Raw genomic sequence first — 26,336 nt, 5'->3', positions numbered from 1 at the left:
AGTTGTTGGTCTTTTGAAAGAAACTGTCATTGCTTTTATCCGTTCTTCAGGGGATGAATTGAAGAGCAATACTTTTAGGACGAAAAGCAGCTGCTGGAACATTCTGGAGTGTGCCCAGAGCCAGAGGCCCTGTGAAGCCAGTGCCTGCCTGGCTCCCTCGCTCCTGGTGCTTCCTTCCTCCCTGCCCAGCAGAGCCCCTGGGACCAGAAGGTGTGTGTTGTGTCTCTACCTCCTGTAAATTTTGCTGGGTTAGACCCAGACCCATCATTCAGCAAAGTCTTCCTAGTTCAGCTGGTTCCCCAACACCAGACAGGCTGTACAGCAAAGCTCAGAGAAGTCTGCATGAAAAAGATTTAAGATTAACAACTTTAAGCTGTTATAGATAAACATGAAAAGTTACAAGAAACAAAAAAAGGGCAAAATAAAGATAATCCAGATGTTCTGCTTTGCATCCTCTGCTTCTAATTGCTGTGCCACAGCCAACGTGTAGATGGCACCTCTCTGCTTGGAGGAGCTGCTGGTGGCATCAATATATTCCTGTTTTCATTCTCCAGATGAGCCACATGTGGTCTCTGAGTGCAAGGGTTTGGTGCTTGTGTTGGTGCTCACCAGAAGGCTCAGCCAGGCCCATAGCCTTTCCCATTCACCCTGATCTAGGAGCAGAGTCCCAGTCTCCAAGGAAGACAATCAAGAGACAAAGCATCTCGCAAGCCCCCACTTCCATGGTTTCTGAAGCGGTTAGAGAACAATTTTCTTTTTTTTTTTTTTTTTTTTTTTTTTTTTGAGAGCAGTTTGGTGTGGTGTTTCTCAGGGGTTGATGTAGGAGTTTGTGTGTTTAACATCTTTCCCACTGACAAAGGTGCTCATGGGCACCCTGGGCAGTGTCCTGGTGACACCAAGCTGTGTCTTGGGTGTCACACACTGGAGGGCAGGGATGGGGCATCCATGAAAACGACCTGGACTGCCTGGAGAGGTGGAGCTGTGCAAAACTCATGACACTTAACCAGGCCAAGTAAAAGGTCCTACATGGAGTTGGGGCAATCTCAAGCCCAGGTACAGACTGGGAAGAGGATGGATGGATGGATGGATGGATTGCAATCTGCCTTGAGAAGGACTTGGACGTGCTGGTGGATGAGAAGCTCAACACAGAATCATAGAATGGCTGGGGCTGGGAGGGACATTAAGGTCATCCAGTTCCAAACCCCTGCCATGGATGTGCCCCAGCCATGTGTGTCAGAAACCCCCCATGCCCTGGGCTGATACCCCAGTATGGGCAGAAGGAGAGGGGGAAATTCTGCCCCTCTGCCTTGCTCAGGTGAGACCCACCTGCAGAACTGCCCCAGCCCTGTGGCCAACAGCAGAAGGACCTGGAGCTTCTGGAATGAGTCCATAGAAGGCCATGGAGCTGCTCCAGGGCTGGGAGAGCCCCTGGCATTCTGCTTTAGAGCCAGGCTGGGAGAGCTGGGGGTGTTCACCTGGAGAAGAGAATGCTCCAAGGAGAGCTCAAGCCCCTTCCAGGGCCTGAAGGGGCTCCAGGAGAGCTGAAGAAGGACTTTGGATAGGGGTGTGGAGTGACAGGACAAGGGGAGATATCTTCCCACTGCCAGAGGGCAGGGATGGATAGGATATTGGGAAGGAATTGTTCCCTGTGAGGAAGAAATGACTTCCCTGGCACAGGGTGCCCAGAGAAGCTTTGGCTGCTCCAGCCCTGGCAGTGCCCAAGGCCAGGTTGGATAGGGCTTGGAGCAGCCCGGGATGGTGCAAGGTTTCCCTACCAAAGGCAGGGAGTAGAACAAGATGGTCTATAACGTCCATCCCAACAGAGGTAAGATCCAACCCTTCTGTGATTCTCTGAATTAAGTTCCTCATTGTGAAACACATTTCCGAGCACTCACATGCACTAACTGTCCATAGCCTTTGAAACGTCCTCATCCTCTTCCTCTATCTGGTGCTGATGCAGCAGGGGAGGGACTCAGAGCTTTGCAAATCCACCAGCTCTGCCCCTTTGCACAAGAGCCATACTGTGGGCTCTGTTGTGCAAACTGCTGGTTCTGGAGCTGATGCTGGATCTGTTTCTGGTAATGGAGCTGGTTCTGGTGCTGGAGCTGGAGCTAAAGCTGGAGTTGGTGCTGAAGTGTGGACCTCAGGCAGACATTCTGCTTCTGTCTCACACTGAAAGGGTGGGCTGGAGACCTCCTGAGTCTCTTGGGCTAGGGTCACCCTGAAGGCCAGGGGAGGTTGCTCAGGATCTCATTCAAGGAAGCATTATCCCCAGGGATGCAGGCCCCACCTCTGCTCTGGGTCCTGTCCCAGCACTTCACCACTATCCTGGGTGTTTTCGTACATCTGTTGGGAATTTTCTTGGCAGTACCACTTGCCATTGCCTCTTGTCCCATCCCTGGGCACTCTGAACAGCTCTGTCTGCTCTGCAGCCCTTCCATGAGATAGTCAAAGTCAAGAGTAAGGCTTCCAGAGCATTCTTCCCTCCAGGCTGACCAAACCCAGCATTCTCCTGGGCTCAGGTGGATTCTCTCCAGGTTGTCAAAACCAGTCTGCAAACAGGACCAGCCTCACTTGGGCCTCACTGCAAGATTTGTAATTTGCTTTGCCGATTTTCTTTAAAATATTAAAGGACCAGGACCATCATCAGTTCATGTCTCCACCTACAAGGAGGCAGCTTTGGGGATGGAGATGCTGGATCCCAGCTTTGGAGATGGACACACCTGCAGAGTCACTGCCAGAGGCACTGCACCACCTGTACCATTCTACAGCCACTGTGTGTCCTGGGGTGTCCATGCAGGACAGAGTCGAGGTGAAGACCTTCATCCAACCAGCCCTGGGGAGCCCTGGCAGGAGCCCAGTTACTGCTGATCCAAGGAGTTCTGATCCATGAGGGCAAACACAACTGCAATGTGCAGTGAGGGGGAGCTGAGGAGCAGCTCCTCTGTGTCCCCCCGTGCACTTCCATGCCCAAACACATCTCTCACTGATCCAGCAGTATCCCTCTGTTCTGTCAGCATTTGTCCATGAGATGCTTTTGCACTGGAACAGGGAGAGAGGCTTTGGCCCGTGGCAGAGGAGATGCTTTGCCAGCTGACCTCCTGGTGCAGCAGCACTTTGGGCAGACCAGATGCTCCAGACCAGCAGCTGGAGGGTGATGCCTGTTCAAACCATCATCCCAGTGCCTTCTCCTGCGCAGGAAGAAGGAGCAGCTCTCATGGACCCCCAGGGGATGTGGGGCAGAGCACGTCAGGAGGTGGGATGGGGAGTACTGGGCACTGCAGGTGTCTCCGGGGGTAGATGTGAAAGTGTTGCTTTGACCTTTAAAAACAGCAGAGGATGAAGAGCACCATGGGGGAAGGAACCTTGTCCCTGGAAGACACCCCCAGAAGGGCCCAAGACTCAAACCACCACGCAGGGGTCAGATCTCCACCTTCAAAAATCCCGGGAAAGCTCCGGTGAAGCATCAGGCTGTGTATCCAGCTGCGAGCAAAGGAGCCCCCCCGGCGGGCACAGGGCGGGGGTGAGGTGAGCGCCGGACCGGGCTGGCCGCCCACGCCCGCGGAGCGCCCGCGGCAGCCCCGGCTGATAACGCCGGGCACATAAAAGAGGCGGGGGCCGCGGGCCGGGAAGAGGCGGCGGATCGCAGGTGAGAGCCTGGCCCGGCACAGGCGCTTTTCTCTTGTGGAGAGTTTGTTTCCCTGCCGGGGGTGGGACTGGGGAGCTGGGGCTGAGCTTGGGGCTGAGCTCTGTGGTTCCCGCTGCTTCCACCCTCGCCTGGCACCGGGCGCGGCCGGAGCGCAGCCGGGAAGCGCCTGGAGCGCGGTGCTGCTCTCGCCAGGGACTCCTCCACACGGACGGGGCTTAGCCGGGCATTTTAGGGTGCCTTTGAGGCAGCTTCACGGTGGATGCTCAGCCCACAGCTCTGGGCTCATTCTGGGAGCTGATTGCTTGGAGCAGCCTTGGGAGGTGAGTGGGTCAGCTTTGGGGAAAAACATCCCAAACATCTATTAAATGGCTATTAAATACTTCCCACTGCTTCTGCAGCCCATGTTAAAGGAACAGCTAGGTAATAACTGAATAAATTCCCATTAAAATACAAATATAAATGCTGTATTTTATAATTATGGGGATAGAGCGATACCCAGATCATGGTTGGCTTCACTCTGGCTCTATTGAGGAACACAAACAGTTCACTCATAGTGATTTTTGTAGCAACATTCTAAATATTGAAGTATTATTTCCTCCAACTTTTTGGTGTAACTTTTAATCTGAATATCCTCAACCCCAGGCTAACCAGGAATAAAGAGAATACAGTCCTTTTATGTGACATGACTACTTGCAAGGAGGACTCTTGGAATTTAAAGGCAGAGAAGCAGAGGTGTAGAGGACCTGCCGTGCTATCCTGGCTCTTCCCTCTTCCCCACCAGCTCTCCCTTGCACACTCTGTGTGCCACGCTGGCAGCAGATTCTGGTCCCTTTGTCCTGGCCCCCAAAGTCCCAAGCAGCACGTTCCCACCAGTGCTGGCATTCCCTGAGACAGGAGGCTGCTCCTTTTCCACATGGCACTGACAGAACCTCTGAGGCAGTGCACTCCCTCCTGGAAGCGTTGCATTGGGCAGGGGATGCTCCATGAGCTCTCTTGACATGTGCCATCCTCCACCTTGGCACAGACCTTCCTGATGCATCCATGTATTCTTGGTCATCTTCACTTACATTTCTTTGCAGGGATGAAGGCAGAAACCTTCCTGGGGTTGCTGGTGATCCTCAGCCTGTTCCAGGCATCTGTATCCTCTTCCTACGGTATTGTCCTTCCCTCAGACTCTGCAGATCAGGGGATTTTCTGAGGGGGAAAGATCAAGCTATGTCTACAAGAGACTGTCATTCAGAAGCATAGCCCTGAAAAGGTGCCAGAAGGGGCACAGTTTGTACCTCCTGTGGCACCGATCTTGGCTCTTTCAGGTTTTTACCAGTTCACATCCTGCCTGATTCCTTAAAATCAGGTAAAGGAGATCAGTTCCCAGCACTGGACCATGCCCATGGAACCAGGGTCTCCCTCCCTGTGCCAACACCTGAGAGAGCTACCAGGGCCTGTGGAGTGTAGAGATGGGGCAGTCACTCCCCCTCTTCCAGCTCTCCATAGAGGCCTCCATCTGTTAATTTACAACGTCAAATCCTTACGAAAAGCACATGCCTGGCTTTTCATTTGTCTCAAATGGTGGTCCAGGCAATAATTTTTCTCATCAGGATTGTCCAAGAGCTGAGCTCTGGGCTGATCTGGGAAGATATTTAAAAGAAACTGGGGAGATTTGGGAGATATTTATCCCTTTGTGCTATTTTCTGAAGTTTTCCTCTTTCCCAGAAACTCTAGGAAAGTGCTGTCACTCAGAGAAGCCCTCAGGGCCTGTCCCTTCCTTTCTGTGACCCACAGCCAGCAGGTGATGGAGAGGAAATTCATTTTGGGAGCTCCCCCCAGGGCAGGAAGGGGAGCAGTGAAAATGGAAGGAGGTTGCAAGAAGGACTGGGGAAAGACACGGAGAAATTGGGCTGCTTATAGAATCAGAGAATCCCAGAACGGTTTGGGTTAGAAGGGAGCTTAGAGTTCGTCCCATTCCACCCCCTGCCATGGGCAGGGACACTTTCCACTATTCTAGGGCGCTCCAAGCTCCCTCTGACTTGGCCTTGGACACTGCCAGGGATGTGACAGCCACAGCTTCTCTGGACAACCTGTTCAAATGCTCTGCTGTGAAAGGGCAGCACAGACGGTGCCTGCACCTCTCACTGTTTGGGGCTGTTTGAAGCCTCCACTGATGGAGGGATTCTCTTCATGCCCAGGAGAGACTCTCAAACTCCCCTGAGGAATATATTTATATGCAGATCTCTGGAGAGTGAGCAGCACTTGCCTCCAGCACTTCTGTGTCCAATTCCCGGGTGGAGGAGGTGCAGGGATGCTCCCTGCCGGCACCCTCACCTCTGCTCCTCCCTTTCCCTGCTCAGATGTGCCGCTGGAGCTGTCGGACACGTCCCTGCAGAGCAGCGTGGCCGAGGCCCGGCAGCTGGTGGATGCCGCCTACAAGCGCACACGGGAGCGGTGAGAGCCGGGCTGGCTGTGGCACGTCCCCTGTCCCTGTCCCCTGGCCTCTGTCTTCTCCTGCACCGCAGCTTCCCACGCCTCTCCTCCTCCCCGCAGCACAGGGACAGTGGGCTGGGGAACTCCGGGAGCACAGCGGGCTGTCATCCGGCTTTTTGATTTTACACCAGTCTGTCGGGTCACTGGGAGCTATGACCTCCTCCATCTCGGTTTTCAAAGAATCACAGAATCTTGGACTGGTTTGGGTTGGAAAGCTCATCTTGTTCCAGCCCCTGCCATGGACAGGGACACCTTCCACTATCTCAGGGTGCTCCAAGCCCCATCCAGCCTGGCCTCGGACACTTCCAGCTCCTCTAGGCACCCTGTGCCAGGGCATCCCACCTTCACAGCTGCACCTGATGCTATTGCTGGGCTCCGTTGCACCCCTCAGGCTGCTCTGAGCAGGAGCCCTGAGTTGAGACCAGCACATAATAAATAAGGCTCCTGCTTATTTCCAGTGGTTCCCTCCTGTGGATGCAGCAAACAGCTGGATGCTGCAGTGAGGACATTTTGTGGGACTCCCAGCCATGCTTTGGGAGTGTCCAGCTTCCTACCAGCCCATACCTGTCCTCTGCCAGCAGCCACACTCTGAATCCCCTCCCTGGCATGGGGACTGCTCCAGCAGAGAGGAGGCTCCAGCAGCTTTAGGACAGGGTGGCCTGGAGACATTTGAGACCTCTGGACAGTGAGAGATACTGATGATCTGGATAACAGCTGAGCGAGGTTTGCCTCATAGATGTTATTTGCTTGCTGGCAGGTGGAGCTGGGCAGTTTCAGGGACTCCCTTCCTGCAGATCTCTCTGCTGCTCTGTGGAGGGTGCTAGGAGCAGCCCTGACCTCTCCCACTGACTGTCTCCAGCCGTTCAGACTTAGGGCATGCCGTGCCTGATGTTCAGGTGTGCAACTGCAGCATCCCTGCCCCTGCTCCATTTCAGATTTTGGTTTCCTGTCCCTTGCAGCATAAAGAAGAACCTGCAGAACAATGCCTTGACCCCAGCAGAGCTCCTGAGATATTTCAAGCAGCCAGTGGGGGGGACACGAATGGCTGTCCGGGCAGCAGATTATCTGCAGACCACCCTGAGCCTGCTCAAAGAGAAGCTGCGATGGGCTGTGAGGGGGGACTTCAACGTCACAGGTAGGATCCCCCTTTCCTGGGAGAACCCCCTTTCACAGAGGAGGAAGACGCAGGGCTTGGTCACTGGGGCTTGGGAGGAGCAAAGGAAAGGGGGTTGTGGTGGGCTGTGACAAATCTTTCCCGTGTGGCTGCAGTGAAGCAAAGCTGAGTTATTTTTCTGTGCTCTTTTTCCATCTTAAATATTATTTGGGGGTTTTTCAGTTAGTGAAAGTGTTTTGTGCACTTCCCTGGTTCCTTCTGCTGTATGGAGGCTCATGTTCCAATGGATCATGGAGCTTGGAGAGCTTGGAGAGCTTTGGTAGACATTCTGCTGCTTGAGTAGGGAATGAGCAAACCCAGAGATGACTCCCAGCAGCTTGGCCCCAAGGAGGGCAGTTCTTCAGACAGCACTGAAGTCACATCACAGACACAACACCGTCCAAATAGAGAATGGGGAGATGTGAGGGGACATTTCAGCGTGTGTCTGGAGGAGCAACATCCTCTGTGAGATGGAGTCAGGCAAGGCCAGGCTGCTGAGAGGAGGCAAATCAGGGCCAGTGAAAGGAACAGCTCAGGGACACACAGGGAGGACTCCTGCCATATATGTATGAACTCATGGGGATCATGGAATAGTTTGGGTGGGAAGGGACCTTAAAGCCCATCCAGTGCCACCCCTGCCATGGGCAGGGACACCTTCCACTGTCCCAGGCTGCTCCAAGCCTCACCTAGCCTGGCCTCAAACACTTTACCAACATTACAGTAAAGCACTGGCAGGATAAGGCACATCATGGGGTGCTCCGGCTTTGCTCCGGGACAGGATGAGTTGGAAGGTGATGGCAGAACTGGCTGTGCAGAGCTCCAGCCTCTCCAGCCAGGACTGATGCTCCAGTACCATTACAGAGCCCTGCAAGGGCCACCTGGCTGCCACTTCTTGCCTACCTTAAAAAGCCCAGTGGCTTTTTAAACCATGCTGTGACCCAGACTGTTGGTGGCAGCAGTGACCAGGAAACCTCAGAGAGCTGGGATGTGGAGTGAGCAGCAAGAGACAAGAAGGAGCATCTTCCCTGTGGAGACAGACTGGGAGAGCTGGGGGTCAGCCTGGAGAAGAGAAAGCTCTAGGGAGACATTAGAGCCCCTTCCAGTGCCTAAAAGGGCTTATAAAAAAAATAGGGAGGGACTTTTTGCATGGGTAGATAGTGACAGGAAAAGAGGGCATGGTTTTAAACTAAAAGAGGAGAGATTTGGATTATATGTTAGGAGGAAATTGCTGTCTGGTAGGGTGCTGAAGCCTTGGCACGGGTTGTCCAGAGAAGCTGTGGCTGCCCCTTGGAAATGTCCAAGGCCAGGCTGGAGCAACTTGGGAAGGTGTCCCTACCCTTGGCAGGGGGATTGGAGCAAGATGGTCTTTAAGGTCTCTCCAACCCAAACCATTCCATGATTCTGTGATTCTGTAAGACTTTTCTTGTTAAACTCTGCCACTCAGCTTCCCTACAAAGGGAAATGTGCACAGCAAAACACAATGCCCTCGGTAAGCCCAGACACAGGATGGTTCTTTTCCAGGCAGCTCCCAGCAGGGGCGACACACACTGGGAGCTGCTTCCAAGGGGAAAAACTTGTAACAGCCCCTAGGATAGCTGTGACTGCATTTTATGGTGGAGATAAAAGAGAGAGGAGAGGAAGTGCCAATACTAGAAAAACCATTCTGCTGCTGCGTGAGCCTAACATGTGATTATAAATAAGATCTGACCATAGCTTTGCTGGGTTTGATGCTTTCCAACCCAGCAAAAGCATCTGCTGCTCAAAGAGCATCCTCAGCATGTCTTTGAGCAGGAAGAATTAAATGACAGCACATTGTGGTTGTGCAGATGATGCTAGGTACAGGAAAACCTGCACCTGAAAACCTGAGCAAACCCAGCAGGGCCAGTGTGTTCCTGCATGGCTTTTTTTTCCCCTTATTCCCTGCCAGACTTGCTGACTCCAGCTCAGGTGGAGGTGATTTTCAAGGCCACTGGATGTGACCAGCAGGATAAGAAAATAAATTGTGCATCTTCTAGCTACAGAACCATTACTGGCGAGTGCAACAACAGGTGAGGGGCTGTGTCAGCAGGAGGATGGATGGATGGATGGATGGATGGATGGATGGATGGATGGATGGATGGGACAGGATGTGATGGATGGGAGAGGAGGAGAAGAAATGGACTCAAGTTGCACCAGGGAAGGCTTAGGTTGGACATCAAGAGGAATTTCTTCCTGGAAAGGGTGGTCAGGTATTGGAATTGCCCAGGGGGCCGGTGGAGTCCCCATTCCTGGAGGTGTCCAAGGAAGGACTGCAGGTGGCACTCAGTGATCTGGGCTGGTAGGTTACCCTAAATTATTCCATGGATGGATGTTGAGCATCCTCCATAAGTAGAACGAGACCCACTTCCACAGGGATGATTCACACAGGAACCTTGTTTTAGAGTTTCACACTCCACAGTATTTCCTAGTAATGTGTAGAGCTGTTAATTCCAGTCCTGTTTGGAAGGTTCCTGGTGTTGTACCTGAACCAGCTCTTTGCCAAAACAGGAGGAGCTCCATGTTGGGGACAGACTCTTTGTCTGGCCCTGCCCCTTGGCAGGGTCTCCAAGGGTTTCCTGACATAAATCCATACTGGGCATGATTTAGCCATCCCCTTGCCCCACACTGTGTGGGAGGAAATCTGAGCATATAGGCTGTGAGAGCACCTCCTGCACGTCCCATGGCTGCAATGGGGAATGTGGGAGACGTGGGAAATTGCTGAGCATGGGGTGTTTCATAGGGACAGTTCAGAAACATTCCCTGTAAAAACAGAGCTGGGCAGATCCTGGGAGCAGCTGAGGCAGAGGAAGGAGCTCAGCCAGCTCTTCCTGCTCCAGGATGCTTTAGCCTTCAGGGGATTGTATAAGAACAAAGGAGATACCTTCCTGCCTCCTTCCACTTCGGGGGGGATGTGGGTTCTGGGATAAGGACAGGTCCATTACCTGATCCACACCTGAGGCCTGGGGAAGGTGGGCTCAGCTGTGCTGTTTCTCCACTGCCTGGGGCACAGCTACACCCGCTGTGGGTCAGAGGCCACCACAGAACACACTGTGGACATGCACTCCAAAGAAAGCATGTTAGTACTCTGATTAAGGTTTTAATAGTGTATTTGTCCTGCTTCAGGGCAAATTTGGGAGAGAACCTCCGAAGGGGTTTCCTCTAGAAAGCAGATTCAAGCGGCCCCTCCTCCCGCCAGTTCGGGAAAATATTTCCTTGGAGAAAAGGGGAAAAAAACTTTATTTAACAGTCAAAGCATTCACCAGCACAAAAATTGAACAATATTAAACAATAAAACCTCTTGCCACTCCAAAGGAGATGACAAACTCAGAACAGTCCCTCCCCGGCTCCCTCAGTCTCTGAGCAGGGCTGGAAATGCCGCGGCCCAGGCCCGGCCCAACCACAGGCGGAGCTGCCGCTGCTCGGCTGGGCTTCCGGCCAGAGCAGGTTTGTACAGATCCGAGAAAAAGAAAAACCACCGCCCAGGGAACTTCTCTGCCTCAGCTAGCTAAAAACTAACTAAAAAGCAAAGGAGAGCTCTGTCTTGCTGTCTCTCCATGCTGCAGACAGCACAGTCCAGGAGCAGGAATGTGGAGGAGTGAGTGCAGTGTCTGAAAACAAACTTGGCTCTCAGAACCGATCTTAAAGGTGCACAACTTATTTCTGGGCTAAACAGATTAATGGGGATACGAGCACCATAAAGTCACTCTAGGACATCTAATCAAACTACAATCATAGAGTCACAGAATCGTTTGCGTTGGAAGTGATTTTGAAAAGGTTTAAATGTCATCTAGTCCAACCCCCTGCAATGGGCAGGGACATCTTCATTAATGACCTTCAAAAAAATCACCCAGCACAGTAACCTCACAGCCCCAATTTATGTTCAAGACCATAGGTAATTCCATTCCAAGGCTTTTCCCCTTTTCCATGGTGTTCAGCTTCCAGCTTTGTTTTCCAGCCACAGTCTGAGGGCCTTTTTTCAGGCTGGATGACATCAGGGGCACCTGTGTTCTTGCCTGGGAGAAGCTGAGAGTTGGGGCAGATTATGAAATGTCTTTTCCAGTCTTAACAATTCTATGATTATTGTTGTTGTTGTTATTAATCCTGAGGTTTACTGATAGCGCCAAACCTATGGAGCTGCAGCAGTTCCCCAACCATGGTGTGCTCCCATTCCAAGGTCCATGTTTCTCCATATCCACAAGCTCTTGGCTCCAACTGTTTGCTGTTTTTCCATTGCCTCTAACAGGAGGAACCCATCCCTAGGAGCTTCCAACAGAGCCCTGGCCAGGTGGCTGCCAGCAGAGTATGAGGATGGTGTGTCCGTGCCCCGTGGGTGGACAGAAGGAAAGCGTTTCTCTGGATTCCCCCTTCCACTGGTAAAGTTTGTAACAGTCTCAGAACACAGTGTCAGGTCTAGGGATTGTCAGTTCTAGTACAGACTGCAGGCATCAAAGGGCTCATCCACTAGCTGGAATTGTGGATCAGGTTGGACGGGCTTAAATTCACCAGCTGCAGGGTGATGGTCTGAGAATATCCAGGGGGATCTATTAGAAATGCTTTCTAAGTCCCATGCCTTTAGGAAAAGCAAAGGAAAATTAATCTGATTGCTGCAGAATCACAGGAAGAATACAGAATTACACAATATGTTCTTTTAAATTGAGTGCATTTATGTCAAATTATTTTACTTACCTTTTTTAATTTTGTCTGTGGCAGTTGTTTCCTGAAAAGCAATTATACCAGGGGATAAAGTGAGCCATATTCTCCAGAGGGAATCTCAGAACAAAAAATGTATGAAGAAATGCTATATGTGCTATGTGGGGGTCCCTGGGTGGGTGGAGTGCAGGGGTTGTGGCTCTCGTGGCACCTGGATGTGAGCAGGGACTGTGAGGTGGCTTCTGGTCACTTGAGCTTGGTGCAATAACAGCTCTGATGAGGAGCTGGGGTTGTGTTCATGGATTTCTTGTACTTCTTAACCTTCCTCCACAGCACTTTTTCTGTAGTAATACGTGGAGGTGGGGGAACTGTGATTGCTGAGGAAGGGATGAGAAGGAAGGAGGACTTCAAGATAATTTTCAGAAATTACCTGTGGCTATTTTTTCTACACTTCTATTAAAAAAAATCTTTTAAATTTTGTTTTGTCTCCCTTTCCCAGGCTTGCTTAGCTATTTCCCTAAGTCCATCAAGGGAGAGTCTTGGCCTGGAGGCTCAGAATCCTGCCTAGAGCCAGAGCAGCACTGTGCTCAGCAAAGGGCACTTGGTGATGGTGACACCTTCCTGCACAGACAGATTTGGGGTTTTTTTGTTGGCAAAGCACAAGAAGTGCCTGGGGAATTTTTGCTGATGACCCTGCAACCGGGTGCACCCATTCACGTATGTCATTTCCCACCAATGTGTTCTGCCTCCACCCCTGCAGGTCCGACAAGTGTCCAACGAGATTGTCCGCTTCCCCCCGGAGCAGCTGCGGATGGACCAGCAGAGGTCCCTCATGTTCATGCAGTGGGGCCAGTTTATTGACCACGACCTGGATTTCAGCCCAGAAACCCCAGCCAGAGTCCCCTTTGGTGGCGGGACAGACTGTGACACCAGCTGTGCCAAGAAGCCTCCCTGCTTTCCCATCCAGGTACAGGCAGCCTCCTTCTTCCAGGGGAGGAAGGGAGAGGGCATCTGCTTTCTGATCAGGAGATGTGGGTGGCTCTCACGGTCCTTGGCCACGTAGGAATATCCTCCCAGAACAGGCCAGGGAGGTCAGAGCACTCTGTGTGGTGGCAGTGCTGTGTTCAGGGGCGGTCCCTGGGTTCTGGCACAGGCACAGACTTTGCCAGGTTTCCAGGCATTTGGCCTTCTGTCTCAGCAATGTGGTTTTTCTTTGGGGCTGTTGTGCAAAGGTAGCACGGGTGTTGCCTGGAAAACAGGAAATGGCACAGACAGGCACTGGGGAGTGTCAATACCCCAGAACATCCATAGGACTTAAGTGTTCTTTGCACAGGACAAGGGAGTGCTGAGATCTCTCAGCTTTGCCTGCGGCATTATCAGGAGTTACATCCTGGTCCCTGCTCCCAGAGATCACAGAATCACAGAATCATTGGGTTGGAAAAGCCCTCCAGGATCATCCAGTCCAAGCTGTGCCCAATCCCCACCTTGTCCCCAGCCCAGAGCAATGACTGTCATGTCCAGGCCTTCCTTGGACTCCTCCAGGGAGGGGACTCCAAACCTCCCTGAGCAGCCCCTGGCAATGCCTGAACACCTTTTCTATGGGGAAATTCCTCCTGATGTCCACCCTGAGCCTCCCCTGGCCCAGCCTGAGGCTGTTCCCTCTCCTCCTGTCCCTGTGAGCAGAGCCCAACTCCCCTGGCTGTCCCCTCCTGTCAGGGAGTTGTGCAGAGCCACGAGGGCCCCCTGAGCCTCTTTTTCTCCAAATCATGTCCATGTCCCTCCTGCAGCCCTGCTCTCTCACCTTTGAAGTCCTGCTGCAACTCTGGCTCCCACATGTCCTCCTAATTCCTCTCAAGAAAAATAATGATGGGATAGAACATCACTGAGTGTTTCCCTGACATACATTTGAGAGTGCTGGAAGGAAGGGTCACAAATTCTGGATGACAATTCTCTGTGGTGTAGATATGGAGATAAGAAAACAAAGCGTTAAAGATGCAATCCAATATATTTATTTTCAGGGGAAATACTTTAGGAATCCATAGGACTTTAGGCTCCAGGCTGTTTGGGACTTGGGCTCCTAAAGCAGCATCTCTGCTGTCAATCTGACTCTTCATCTCAAGATTTACGCTGGAGGCTTATGCCCTGTGAGAGGGCTCCTGCCTGGCTCCATTTCCTGAGCCACTGATGAATTTTCCTTTTCTCTATCTGCAGATCCCACCCAATGACCCCCGAATCACCAACAGGAGGGATTGCCTCCCTTTCTTCCGCTCAGCTGCCACCTGCACGCGGGGCAGGGCGGTGCGGGAGCAGATCAACGCGCTGACCTCGTTCCTGGACGGCAGCATGGTGTACGGCAGCGAGGTGGCCGTGGCCGAGCGGCTGCGGGACCGGAGCAGCCAGAGGGGCCTCCTGGCTGTGAACCACAACTTCACGGACAGGGGCAGGGCGTACATGCCTTTTGGTCCCATGAGGAAGGAGCCCTGCCTCAAGGCCAGCGGGGCAGCTCGAATCCCTTGTTTTCTTGCGGGTGGGTTGGGTGCTTGCACCCCAAACCTCTAATCTGGAGCAGACAATTCCACCAGCTCCAGCTCACTTCTTTAGTTGTTTGTTTTTCTTATTTAAATAGAAAAGGAATGGAACAAAGCATGAAAGACTGAGACAGGCTGTGCTAGGTAGGAGGAAGGTCTTCACCCTCTCCAGGTCTTGTTTGTGAGGATAAACCTGAGTGAAGGTGTCTCATCCATGCTCAGCAACTCTGGTGTAGGGCCCAGAGTGACCTAGGAACCAGTGCCATGGTGGAGTCAAGCAGGCGCACCAATGGCAGCCTGGTCTGGAGGCAATGGCTGTCATGTACTTGTCCTTCCATGACTGTCTCCATCCCAGCAGGATGGAAAGAGATGTGTAACTACTGTGCTGGGTCACAGCAGGAAACATTTGCATGTCCCTGCTGCACTGTGGGAGGAGCTCAGATCCCACCTAGAATGAGGATGAGGCTAATATCAGACCAAGGTGGCCTTTTAAGGTGTGTTCCCACCACTGTGAAGGCTGAGGGAGTACTGGGAGTACTTTCCACAAACCTGTGGGACCCCAGAGATGGATGCTTCTGATAGACCTCATGAATTAGTGTCTCCCTGGCCTATTTCTTTTGGAGAGCAGGACTTCCCAGCTGGCTCCTGCTGGCTCTGGCCATACCAGGCTGCTTGTGGCAGTGCTGGAGAAAGCTTCAGGGCACAACTGATCTCATCAGCTGTGGAGCTGCTTTCTATTCCCTTGGCTGGTTTCATATGTGGCTGAAGTTCCTCTGAACATCCCCATGGTCCTTGGAATCCATCAGCTCTCTCCTTTAAAGTTCCTGGTGTCTCAAGCTCTCTCCAGGCCCCCACAGCAGTCCACCTGTCCCACGTGTTGTTCCATGTCTTCACCTGCTCCCCCAGTTCTGTGCAGGTCTCTCCTTGGTGAGGACCATGCAGGATCTGTGGCCAAAAGCAGGTGCCCTGTGAGAAGCAGAGCGGGCAGGAGTATCAGATAACTTCCCAGGAGGGGCCTCTGGCCCCTGTGGACTCTCAGCAACGAGCACTTCCTGTTCCATGGCTGGAACAGACCCATCAATTCTTTTATAGTCATCAGTTCAGGCTGCTTCGGAAGCGCCTTTGAAAATTCAGTGTCTTATTTGTGACTTTTCCGGTCCCTGAGAACTGGGGGAGTTTTACATGTGCAGTTGCCTCCCAGGGTTCAACATTTCCTCCCAGAGCTCTGTTGGAAGCTCTGGCTGGATGCATTCTGCTCAGGGAAACCTCACAGTGCTGCATTTGTTCCTCCTTCCGCAGTCCCTCACAGGCAGCCTTTGAGAGTGGATAAAAAGGGCTCTGTGCCAAGTGCAGGAGCAAATCCCTCTATTTGCTGTGGGACAAGGGGACTAAATACAACATATTTACTTTTCTCTGAGTGCTTGTCTATGTGCTCTCATCACCTGCTTGCTCTTGCGTTTCCTGCCCCAGATGTTTGAAGAAGGATTTGATATTTTATTGTGATGCTGTTTGTTATTTATTCCTCCAAGTTGACTCATTTTGCTTTTCCTTTTACTCCCCAGAGAGCCTGTTTGTGACTGTCACCTTGCTTTGGCCACAGTTTTAACCAGTTTGAAGGAGACCTGCTGAGTTTCAGAGCTTCCTTAGTCATCTTGACTTCCCTTTGCCCATTTGCATTTTTCTTTCAAGCTGTGAGACCAAACATCTCTAATATGGGAGCCTGGAGAATACCTACTTGTATTTAACTTTTTAAGTTAATGCTCCCAGCCCTTCACTGAAACTTTCCCCACCTCTCTGTGATTCTCAGCACAGCCGGGACAACACCTGGCTTTTGCCGACTCTGCAGAAATTGAGCTTTTGCCTGGTGCTGTCCAATCCTTTGTTTCCCTCTTCTCCTCTGTGTTTCTTACCCACTTTCTTCACAACACAAATATTGAGACATCTAAAAATTCCTCTGTGTGTGCTTCCCAATGTGACTTTCCCACTCCAGTGTTGTGTGTGCCCCTCCCAGGTGATACCCGTGCCAGTGAGATGCTGGAGCTGGCCTGCATGCACACGCTCTTTGTGCGGGAGCACAACCGCCTGGCTGGAAAGCTGAGGAGCCTCAATCCCCACTGGAATGATGAGAGGCTCTACCAAGAGGCACGAAAGATCCTGGGAGCCATGATCCAGGTACCAGCCATCATCCCACCTGTCCTGGCTCTGCCTGCAGTCTCACAGGGTTCATGTGTTGGATTTTACTAGTGCAGGGTGGCTAAAAGGTGCAGGATTCTGGGGTGAAAGGACCAAATTCTTTCCTCCAGCCCCTTTTGATCAAAGCAAAATCACGCGGAGATGCCTGAAATGACAAGCACTGAGGGGTCCCCCTGAATGTACCTCTACTGTTAAATTTACAAAGTGCTTGATGAGGTTTTTAGTGGCACATTTTTGTTTGAGAAACAGAAAAGTCAGAAGAAAAGCTTTTCTAACTGGTGCTTTGTACCTGATAAAAATGGTACTGGAAATTTGGATTAAAATTCCTTGGGTTGTGAATCCCCTCCTCTCAATGATTCCCTGCCCATGGCAGGGAATGATCTTAAAGGTCCCTTCCAACCCATACCATTCTTAGATTCTATGAAGAAGCCCCGTGTGCTGGTGGAGCCAGACATGGTGTCTCCTTGGGACGGAGCTGCATCCTTTGGCCACCCCACACAAGCTTGACTAGCTTGCCACACTACCCCAGACTTGACACTGAATGGGATCCTGGGGTCACACAAGCACCTCTGTGCTTGGGAGGGACCTCCCAAAGTCTCTTGTCCAGCCTCCAGTTTGGAGTAGGAATGGCCTCAAAGCCAGATGAGGTTTTACAGTTGGCAGGAAAGCCTGGATCCTATGAGAGAAAGGGACATGGGGTTCCCAAAGGCACTGCACCTCCTTTAAAGCCTGTCTTCTGAGCTGGTTTAACAAAAATAAAAAGCAGGAATATCAAAATGTTTATGTTTTTATGTTGTCCATTTAAATGTTATTGTATTGTTGGAAAAACATGTTGGGCAAGGCAAACACTCAAAAGATTGTCCAAAAAAGCATCATCTCCATCACTGTGTTTACATCAATGGTTTCATGCAGTATTCAGACAATTAATCCATTTTCTCCTACTGACACAGAATTTGATTTTTCTTTTTTAAAATACATTGTGCTGCCTCCTCAATATCTCAGAGAGACATGAGAGCAGGCGTGGAAATCTCTGCTGTGGGAGGACTCAGGGAGCTGCCCGTGGGTGGTGCTACCCCCATTATCTGCCGATGTTATCTTTGCTGTCTGAGGCATGAAGGGTGCAATTCTGCCTGCCTGATGGGAGTGGTGTGGTGACAAGGAGCCAATATTTGGGAGGATTTGGCAGGCTTTTGTCTTCACAAAATCACAGAACCAATTAGATTAGAAAAGACCTCTGAGTTCATTGAGTCCAACCTATTATTATGTTGCTCTGACCTGCCAGAATGTTGTGGCAGAGAGAACATGAAAATCAACTTTGCTTCCACAGAAACTGATGGCCAAGACATTAACAGTTCACCCTTTCCTTGTTTCCCCATAGATCATAACCTACAGGGACTACCTGCCTCTCCTGTTGGGATGCAGGTTCCGCAGGCTCATTCCTCGCTACCGGGGCTACAACGAGTCTGTGGATTCTCGGATATCCAATGTCTTCACCTTGGCTTTTCGCTTTGCTCATGCCTCAGTCCCTCCAACCGTTGGCCGCTTAGATGAATATTACAGACCCATAACTCCTGAAATTCAGCTCAGAACCTCCTTCTTTGCTGTCTGGAGAATCATTCAAGAAGGTAAATCCTTTTCTGCAGTGTGGGCTTATTTCATTCATCCTTTCTGCCCTCTCTGGATAAACTCCTGCTTCAGCCAAATTTAAAAGCATTTTGTGTTCAATGCATTAAATGGCCTTTACTACCAGCGAGAGTTGTCCCAACAGAGCTGTCCCCTGTAGACAATGGCAACCCATCTTGTTCCAAAATGGTCTGATCACTTCATTGCTGTGGCTTCCAAGAACATTATTCAAAGCATTTTCTTCTTAATTCTTTGAGTGCAGGGAAATTGATTCTCATGTAGTAGAAGCTTATAATTAAATATGAGCTGTGCTCACCTCTCTGGGGCCTCTTAGCCACACACTGTCCTCTGTGCCCTGCTCATGTGTCCCTGCTTCAGGTGGAATTGATCCCAGTTTCCCTGTGCCACCTCTGCAGGTGGGATTGATCCCTATCTCCGGAGCCTCATGGCCAACCAGGCCAAGCTGATGACACAGCAGCAAATGGTGGTGGGCGAGCTCCGGGACCGGCTCTTTGAGCAGGTTGAAAGGATTGGGTTTGATTTAGCTGCACTCAACATGCAGCGCAGCCGAGATCATGGCCTTCCAGGTAAGTCAGCTGTGGGAGCAGAGCTTGCAAAGAAAAACAAGTGGAAATCAGGCATTTTTGTGATTAAACTTTGAGAAGTTTCTCCAGCCCATGCTTTGCTGAAATTAGTCAGGAGTTGGATTCGGTGATCCTTATACATCTCTCCCAATAGAGGATATTCAGTGATTCTAAGATGCCCTTTCCCAAACTTTTTCCTTGTTTCTGAACAACCATAGGTAAGTGGGTGGAGGTTGAGCACTGAAGGCAAAGCTGGCTGAAGCTGCATGAGAGATGTGGAGGCAAAAGAACACGGGGCATTCTACAGAACAGAGCTTGGTGTTCAGTGACTGACTCATTTCTATTGTCCAAGTGAAAAAAATGGTAAAATAGTTCAGCGACAAGTTTGCAGGAGTGGAACTAGGGCTGTAAATCCCCTGTGACTTCTCTGCAACCATTTGTAGTGGTCCAGCCCAGCCACCCATGACTGGAAGAGCAGATTCCAATATGTTAAGAATATCTCATCATAATTTCTCTACTAAATCTGTGTCCTGCAGAAAAAAAACAACCAAGCATGTCAGAACCACTCTCAGAGCTCTGCAAGGTGCAAAACCAGTGTAATGGCATTGCAAGATAGTCTTGAGAAATAGATTGTTGATAGCACTTCAGAGCTGGCTCAGAGTGAGTCCTTGCCCAACAGTGTCATTATGCTGAGGTAAGAGCCCAGAGCTGCTGTGTCAGCAACATCCTGAGAGATGCAATAGGGCTCCTGTTTGAAACTGGGATGAAAACTGAGCTGGTTCCATGTCACCATGTCAGAGGCTTTGCAGTACATCCAGGGGCATCATCAGCTCACTTTGGCAGAGATTGCTCTGCCTTGACCACAACATAAGGTTGTGATTTTCCCATGCTTTATTGAGGAACACCATCATGCAGACCTGATCAGAACCACAAATCCTGGGTTTCCAGACCTGACATGGTGGGAGTGGCATGTATTTCTAGTGAATTTGGGTTTAGCTTTAGGTCTCAACCCACCTATGAGTGCTGTACTCCCTTATATTAGACATCCATGAAGGTGATGATGGCATAGCAAGGTCAAAACCCCTCCCTAATTCATTTTCTGGTTAAGCAAATTCTCAGTGTCCTGGAATTGTTTGACAGTGGTGTCATCTAGGCACCATATGCTGTGTCTTTTGCTCCCAATGCTCCCTGTTTTTTAGACATAAGACAATAGGTTTGGAATGGATATCAGGAAAAAAAATTCCTGTGAGGTTGGTGAGGCCGGGTCACAGGTTGCCCAGAGAAGCTGTGGCTGCCCCATCACTCAAGTGCTCAAGGCCAGGCTGAACGGGGCTTGGAGCCCCCTGGGATAGTGTCGCACCCTGGGATAGTGTCACACCCTGGCAGGTGTCCCTGCTCATGGCAGTGGGTGGAATGAGATGAACTTTGTTATCCCTTCCAATCCAAACTGTTCCATGATTCCATGACATCTGGCTTACAGCAGAGGTGTTTGCTGCAGCATCATCTCATCTCCTCCACTAAGATGCAGAAATATGCACCAGTTGTGGCACAGTGGATTTTTGGCTGTTTACAGTCCTGAAAAATTAGTCCAGCTGGCAAAGTCTGGTGGCTGAAGTAATTTGGGCTGTGTGGAGTGGGTGGCTTGTCCCCATGGCTGGACAGGGACCAGCTGTGGAGAAGCACTTGGTCATTCTCCTGTTGTACAGAGAGAGGGGCCATCAACATCTTGTCCAGGTTCACTTTCAGTGAAGGCAACATCAGTTGCATCCCTGCTGAGTGGAGCATTGCTGGAAGGTGGTGGTACAACTCCCACCTGCAAAGATGGCTCTCCAAAAACAGGCAGGGGGAGCTGGCTCTGGAGGAGTGGGAAGTCAGTAGCACTAACAGAAACACAGAAAAATGTTTTAAACATTTTGGTGCCCTACTGGTGTCCCAGGTTTGGGAAAGAGAAGGAAAAATCTTTCCAGGAGGGGGTAGCGCATCACTGCTCTATCTGCTCTGACATTCAACTACTTGCAGGTTACAACTCCTGGAGAAAATTCTGTGGGCTCTCACAGCCCTCTGGAGTGAAGTCACTTGGGCATGTGTTGAGGAATCGGAAGCTGGCAAGAAAATTCCTGAAGCTCTATGGGACATCAAAGAATATTGACATCTGGATTGGGGCCCTTGCAGAGCCCTTTGTGAAAGGAGGCCGAGTGGGGCCTCTCATGGCCTGTCTCATTGGCACCCAGTTCAGGAACATTCGTGATGGGGACAGGTAAGAGGGGAGCTGGATATCCCAACCCCAGAGTACAGGGAGTGTGGAGTTTATGAAGATTTCTTCACGCAGATCTGAAAACTACTCCAACTACTCCAGTTGTTTATTGCTTTTTTTTTTTTTTTTTCAGTACTCCTTCAAAAGTTTCATTCTCTTTGTCGCATTCTTATTCCCTGTCTGATGGTTGAGATCCTGGGCTGAGATCCCTTCCCAGCAAAGTGATATCTCACTATTTCTTCTTCCCTCCTCGAGTTCTGAACTGGAACCCTCTGCTCTGACATGTGGCAGGGTTTGATCTTTGCTTGTGATGGATGTGGTGGGTTGGGGTTTTCTTGTCAGCCAAAATCACTTCAGCAGTGATGAGGTTTCAACACACCTGATTCTTCCTCCTCCTCCTTGAGGTTGCTCAGGGGCTTCAGGTGCAGTTCAGGTGCAGTGAGTTACATTCCCCATTTTAAGCTGGATTTCTGAAGTAAGATCCCTGTACCTGCCAGCAATATTGCCTGAAAATGGGATCACAACCCATGTTTCTGGGAAACAGTTCTGCTGAGAAAGACTTAGGATGAGCTCAGACTCCAGGATGTGGGGTCAAATAGTCTGTTGCACATCTAGAAATCCTGTTCTTATGGTAGGAAACAAACCCTTTTCTAAAAAATTGAGTAATTACAGGGCTTGTTCCAACACGGCACTCATTTGGCTGTAACCACTGTGCACAGTCTGTGCAGCCTTTCCTATTTGAAAGAGGGTACCTGTGCCTCATCTGAGGACAATTAATTCAATTGCAGCTTTGTTACCTGTCCATGGCCAAAAGAAAAGCAAGGTAATTGTGGAAATCCTTAAAATCAGAGGGTTTTGGGAAGGCTGCAAAAGGCAGTCCTCAGAGGCAGCAGAACTGTGATTGGAGCTAAGCAGTAGTCATAAGATTTCTCAGCAGAAAAATTATATAAGAAGTAGAAAAGTAAGGACAAATAGAACAATGGTCTGTCTATTAACACTTGTCTAGAATAACTCCCTAAGCTACAGAAAAGTATATCTAGCGAGATATTAGGAAGTTCTAAGCTTAATAATGGAGCTCTGTGAATTGTGTTTTCAGGCTTACAAGCAGGTATTGTATTCAAAACAAGCAAGCATTGTTTAACCAAAGGTACGTGTGCTTATAGTGATTGGATGGAACTACTGTCAATATGCTTTTGCTTTGTGTGATTGGTCAAAAAACTTTTAAAGTAAGTTGTGACATTAAGTTCTTTGTCTGCTGCTGGGAACGTGAGCTGCTGGCATCTTCCCATTGTCATAACCATGGAATGAGACTGATGCTGGAAAATAAACAGCTTGAGACTCCTTCCCCAGCAGTCCCATCCCATTGGTGATTTGTACATAGACCCTGGCTGCTGACAAATGGTGCTCAGTGTGAGGATTGAGCCCACGACCTTCAGATTATGAGACTGACAATTATCCAATTGTCGAGTCAGGGCTCTTGATTTAAATAATAGAAATTCTAATTTGTTCTTGGCAGAAGAAATTGGTGTTAATGGGAATTAATGTGGTGGGAGTCATCAATGTGAAGAAGGCAGAAGGCAAAAATCTGTTGTTTCTTCTTTCTCCTTCAGGTTTTGGTGGCAGAACCCTGGGGTTTTCACTCCTCGCCAGCGCTGTTCACTGGCCAAAATCTCCTTGTCACGAATAATATGTGACAATACCCACATCACTAAAGTATCAAGGAATATCTTCCAGGCTAACAGATACCCCCGTGGGTTTGTGAGCTGCAGTCAGATCCCAAAGCTGGACCTCAGACCCTGGAAGTCAAAGAGCACCGAGGAGCAAGGTATGATCTGCACACTGCAGCAGGTCCTGCCTGCAGACCCCTGAGAAAGCCAGACCCCAGGGTTTAAAACTGAGCTGCCTAACCTGTGTGCCAGGTACAGCTTTAGATGCTCCAGTTCACTAGGTGTATTTAGAGTGTCTTCTACAAAATGCAGATTTTCTGGCAGACCAAGCCAAGTGCCCTATTCTGGGAATTTTTTCTAACAAGGAAAGGCTGAGGGAGCTGGGGCTGCTGAGCCTGGAGAGGAGCCCCAGCTGAGAGGGGCCCTCAGCCCTGGGTGTCCCTGTGTGCAGGGAGGGGCAGAGCAGGGCCCGGGCTCTGCTCCAGGCCCAGCAGTGGCACCAGAGCCACGGGCAGGGACGGAGCCCAGGAACTGCCCCTGCACAGGAGGCAGAACTTCTGCCCTGGGCACTGCCCAGCCCTGAACAGGCTGCCCAGGGAGGGGCTGGAGTCTCCCTCAGCGGGGATACTGCAGAGCCCTCTGGGCACAATGCTGTGCCCTGTGCTCTGGGATGGCCCTGCCTGAGCAGGGAGGTGGCACCAGGGACCCTCTGTCTGAACCATTCTGGGATTCTGGGATTTTTTTCTGATTAATAGACTTTCCATTTAGCTCTTCACTATTGATGCCAGGGTTTCCTCCATGGGAAACAATGCCCAGACTGGGAAGGCTGCTTTCTCTGTCTGTCAAGATGCTGTTTGTCAGCACATCCTTGTAAGGGCAAAAGCAACTCAGCATTTGAAAATTAATTCCCAGTCTATGGAAGGATTTCTGGTTTTGATCTCTGCTTGTACCATTGTCACCTATTTTTACACTATTTCTCTCACCTGCCTTCAAGATTTGTAAAATTCTTAAGGTCTAACTCCTTCCAAAATGCTCCCTGAAATCCTTGGGAAGTAGATGTAGGGAAGAGTGGCTCTCCCTGGAGAAGGGCAAGCTGTTCCAGTGTCTTTTCCAAACAAAACATCCTTCCTTTCCCCTAACAGTCAGGTCCTGCCACACTCTCATAATACCAGGTTTTGATCCCTCCTTTCCAGCCTAACCCGTGGAAATAAATCCCACAATGTATCAGGGGGATATGGCAGGTTCTTTTCTGTTAACACAATGCTTTTTATCTCTTCTAGAAAAAGATTCTGGTGACTTTAAATGCTGAATGTTGAGGATTTCCCAGATGTCCAGACTTGGGAAGCTGCTGAGGTGGATTATTAATTTTTACTGTGTTTATGCTTTCACTGCCTGCAATGTTTGGCCACGGTTCTGCCATTTTCTCAGCTTGATTTGCATTGAGCCTTTACAGTGGGATGCAACCCAGGAATAAAAGAAATTAATGAAGAGATATCCCAGATCTGTGAAATCACTCAGTATCACAAAGCCAAGTGAAATAAGTTGTCCAGAGGCTAATCCCAAATCACACCAGCTGCTGGCTTAGGCCATGGAACTACACAATGCTTCACCAGGATTTACTGTCAAACACATGTTTTGGACCTTCCTTTTAAAATTTTCAAACCCCAAAGAATGATCAAGGCATTGGAATAACAGTAGATTTTTGTTCTCCGATTTTTTTTTAAAATCAATAAATCCATCAATTGCCAGAGAAAATGTAGGATGCCTCTGAGAGAAGAAGAAATGGTTGTCCTGCACCCCAAACACAGTCCTAAAATGCCCTGTGTCAGGTTTTGCTCCAATATGGAAGGAAGAAATTTGCCACAAGGATGAGAGTTTTCTCACTATTCTTTCCCATGGTCCAGAATGCCCAAAACATCCTCTGATGTGACAGAAACCTAGGACAAGTTATTCCTGAGGCCTGGCATGAGCCAGAGTAACTCAGCACTGGCCTGTAGAGCTGGTGGAATGTGGTCTGGCAAAGATAAAAGCAATCTGAACATACAAGAGAGTAATAACTACTCTGGTTTCAATCCAGCTTTTTCCCTTGTCCTGAAAGGGATCAAACCCACTTTCTCCTCCCTCTGTAGCCTGCTATATTCCTGTTATTGCTTAATAAATTGCAATTTTGGGCTGAGGCCAAAATGTTCTTTACATTTCATAAAAGGTGCAGCAAGCACATGTGAGTGGAGGATGGTGGTAGGTTTTCTGTGGGAATACTGGGAAAGAGCAGTTCCAGAAGTTGTCTGTTGTTAATGAAAGAAGGTATTTCTTGCTGAAGCCTCTGAGCCCAACTCCTGTGTGATGCAGAGCTATGAAAGTCAGCACTGATGGGTGGGAGGTATTGACTGGGGTGTCCCAGTCTCTCCAGATCTGGTTTGCCACTCCTGGTTGTCTCATTGTGGCATAGCCCTGTGGCTGCTCAGCCCATCTGGGACAGAGTATCATTCATTACCTGTCAACTTCAGCAGTTCTCCTCTGGGGGAGGATATGACTGACTCAAAATCACCCACAACCCCTCTGTGTGCACTGAGCACAGACAGCTGATTTTTTTCTTTTTAGCCAAGCTGAAATTTTGGATAATTTTAGTTACTTTATCAACTTGATCAAACATATGCAACGCAACATGGGGACTGTCCACAGTGTGCCTGGCATGAGCCTGCCTTGGTCAGTGGAGCTCCTGAAGTGGGGGCTGCCTCCTGCAGCTAGGATGGGATGGTTTGCTCTGATCAGCCTCTGCTGCTGGTTTCAGAAGGGTAGCTCTCTCTCCCAGCTCAGTTGAGGCCTCATTCACTTTCTTTCCCACCAGCAGCCTCCCCCAGCTGTTTCAGCTCAGACCTGGATGTCCATCCTGAGTTCACCCTGTCAGGTCCTTCTCCCAGTGCCAGCTACATTTTTCCTCAGTGGATGCCCACCAAGGTGGTCAGTGGGCTGCAGCACATAGGGTGCAGAGACAGGCTGAGAAATCTGGATCTGCTCAGTCTGGAGAATGAGAGTGAGAGCGATTTATGTCTCTCTGAGGAGTAGCTGTGAAGGTGGACACTTCCCAGAGGCTCACAGGGAAATGACCAGAGGTAACAGATGCAGGTTACAACAAAGGAAGTAACCTTTAGACAAAGACAAACATTATTCCCTGTGATACTGCTGTGATGCAGACACAGGGATGAGAGAAATCTTGGGTATTCTTCCAAACTGTATAGGGCTAGAGCAAGCTCTCTCGATTTTCAGTTAACCCTGCTGTGAGTTGATCTGCAAACCTCCTGGTGTCCTTCTCCACTTCAATTTTCCTGTGATTTACAGTGATAAACTGTTGTACTTCCTAGCCAGTTCATCTGGCTGGGCTCTAAGCTATCCCATGTATGCAAGTTTGCAGCTCAGGCTGTTCCATGCTGTTGCATTCTTTTCTGTCAGGCCTGTCATGATACCACAGGAATCTTGATGAGCCAGAACACCTTTTCTTGTAAAACCTCTTCTCTTGTCATTACAAGCACTTCTAG

The 26,336-nt window shown here is 50.0% G+C and overlaps 1 protein-coding gene across 1 annotated transcript; it reads left to right on the top strand.

Annotated features, from left to right (window-relative positions):
• Positions 1-3,157: 3,157 nt before the first annotated feature.
• EPX (eosinophil peroxidase) lies at positions 3,158-24,179 on the top strand. The gene is made up of 14 exons (XM_041484910.1): positions 3,158-3,237; positions 4,724-4,803; positions 5,998-6,091; positions 7,090-7,265; positions 9,211-9,331; positions 11,545-11,674; positions 12,712-12,918; positions 14,163-14,478; positions 16,491-16,651; positions 18,051-18,297; positions 18,712-18,882; positions 20,899-21,136; positions 22,744-22,958; positions 24,081-24,179. The coding sequence occupies exons 1-14, from the start codon at positions 3,158-3,160 to the stop codon at positions 24,107-24,109; spliced, it is 2,265 nt and encodes a 754-aa protein (XP_041340844.1). The 3' UTR covers positions 24,110-24,179.
• Positions 24,180-26,336: the final 2,157 nt, after the last annotated feature.

The sequence above is a fragment of the Pyrgilauda ruficollis genome, unplaced genomic scaffold, assembly GCF_017590135.1.
Source record: "Pyrgilauda ruficollis isolate IOZ18807 unplaced genomic scaffold, ASM1759013v1 scaffold69, whole genome shotgun sequence".
NCBI classification, from domain to species: Eukaryota; Metazoa; Chordata; class Aves; order Passeriformes; family Passeridae; genus Pyrgilauda; species Pyrgilauda ruficollis.
Note: the sequence above shows the minus strand (reverse complement) of the source record. Positions and strands in the feature narration are given on the sequence as shown.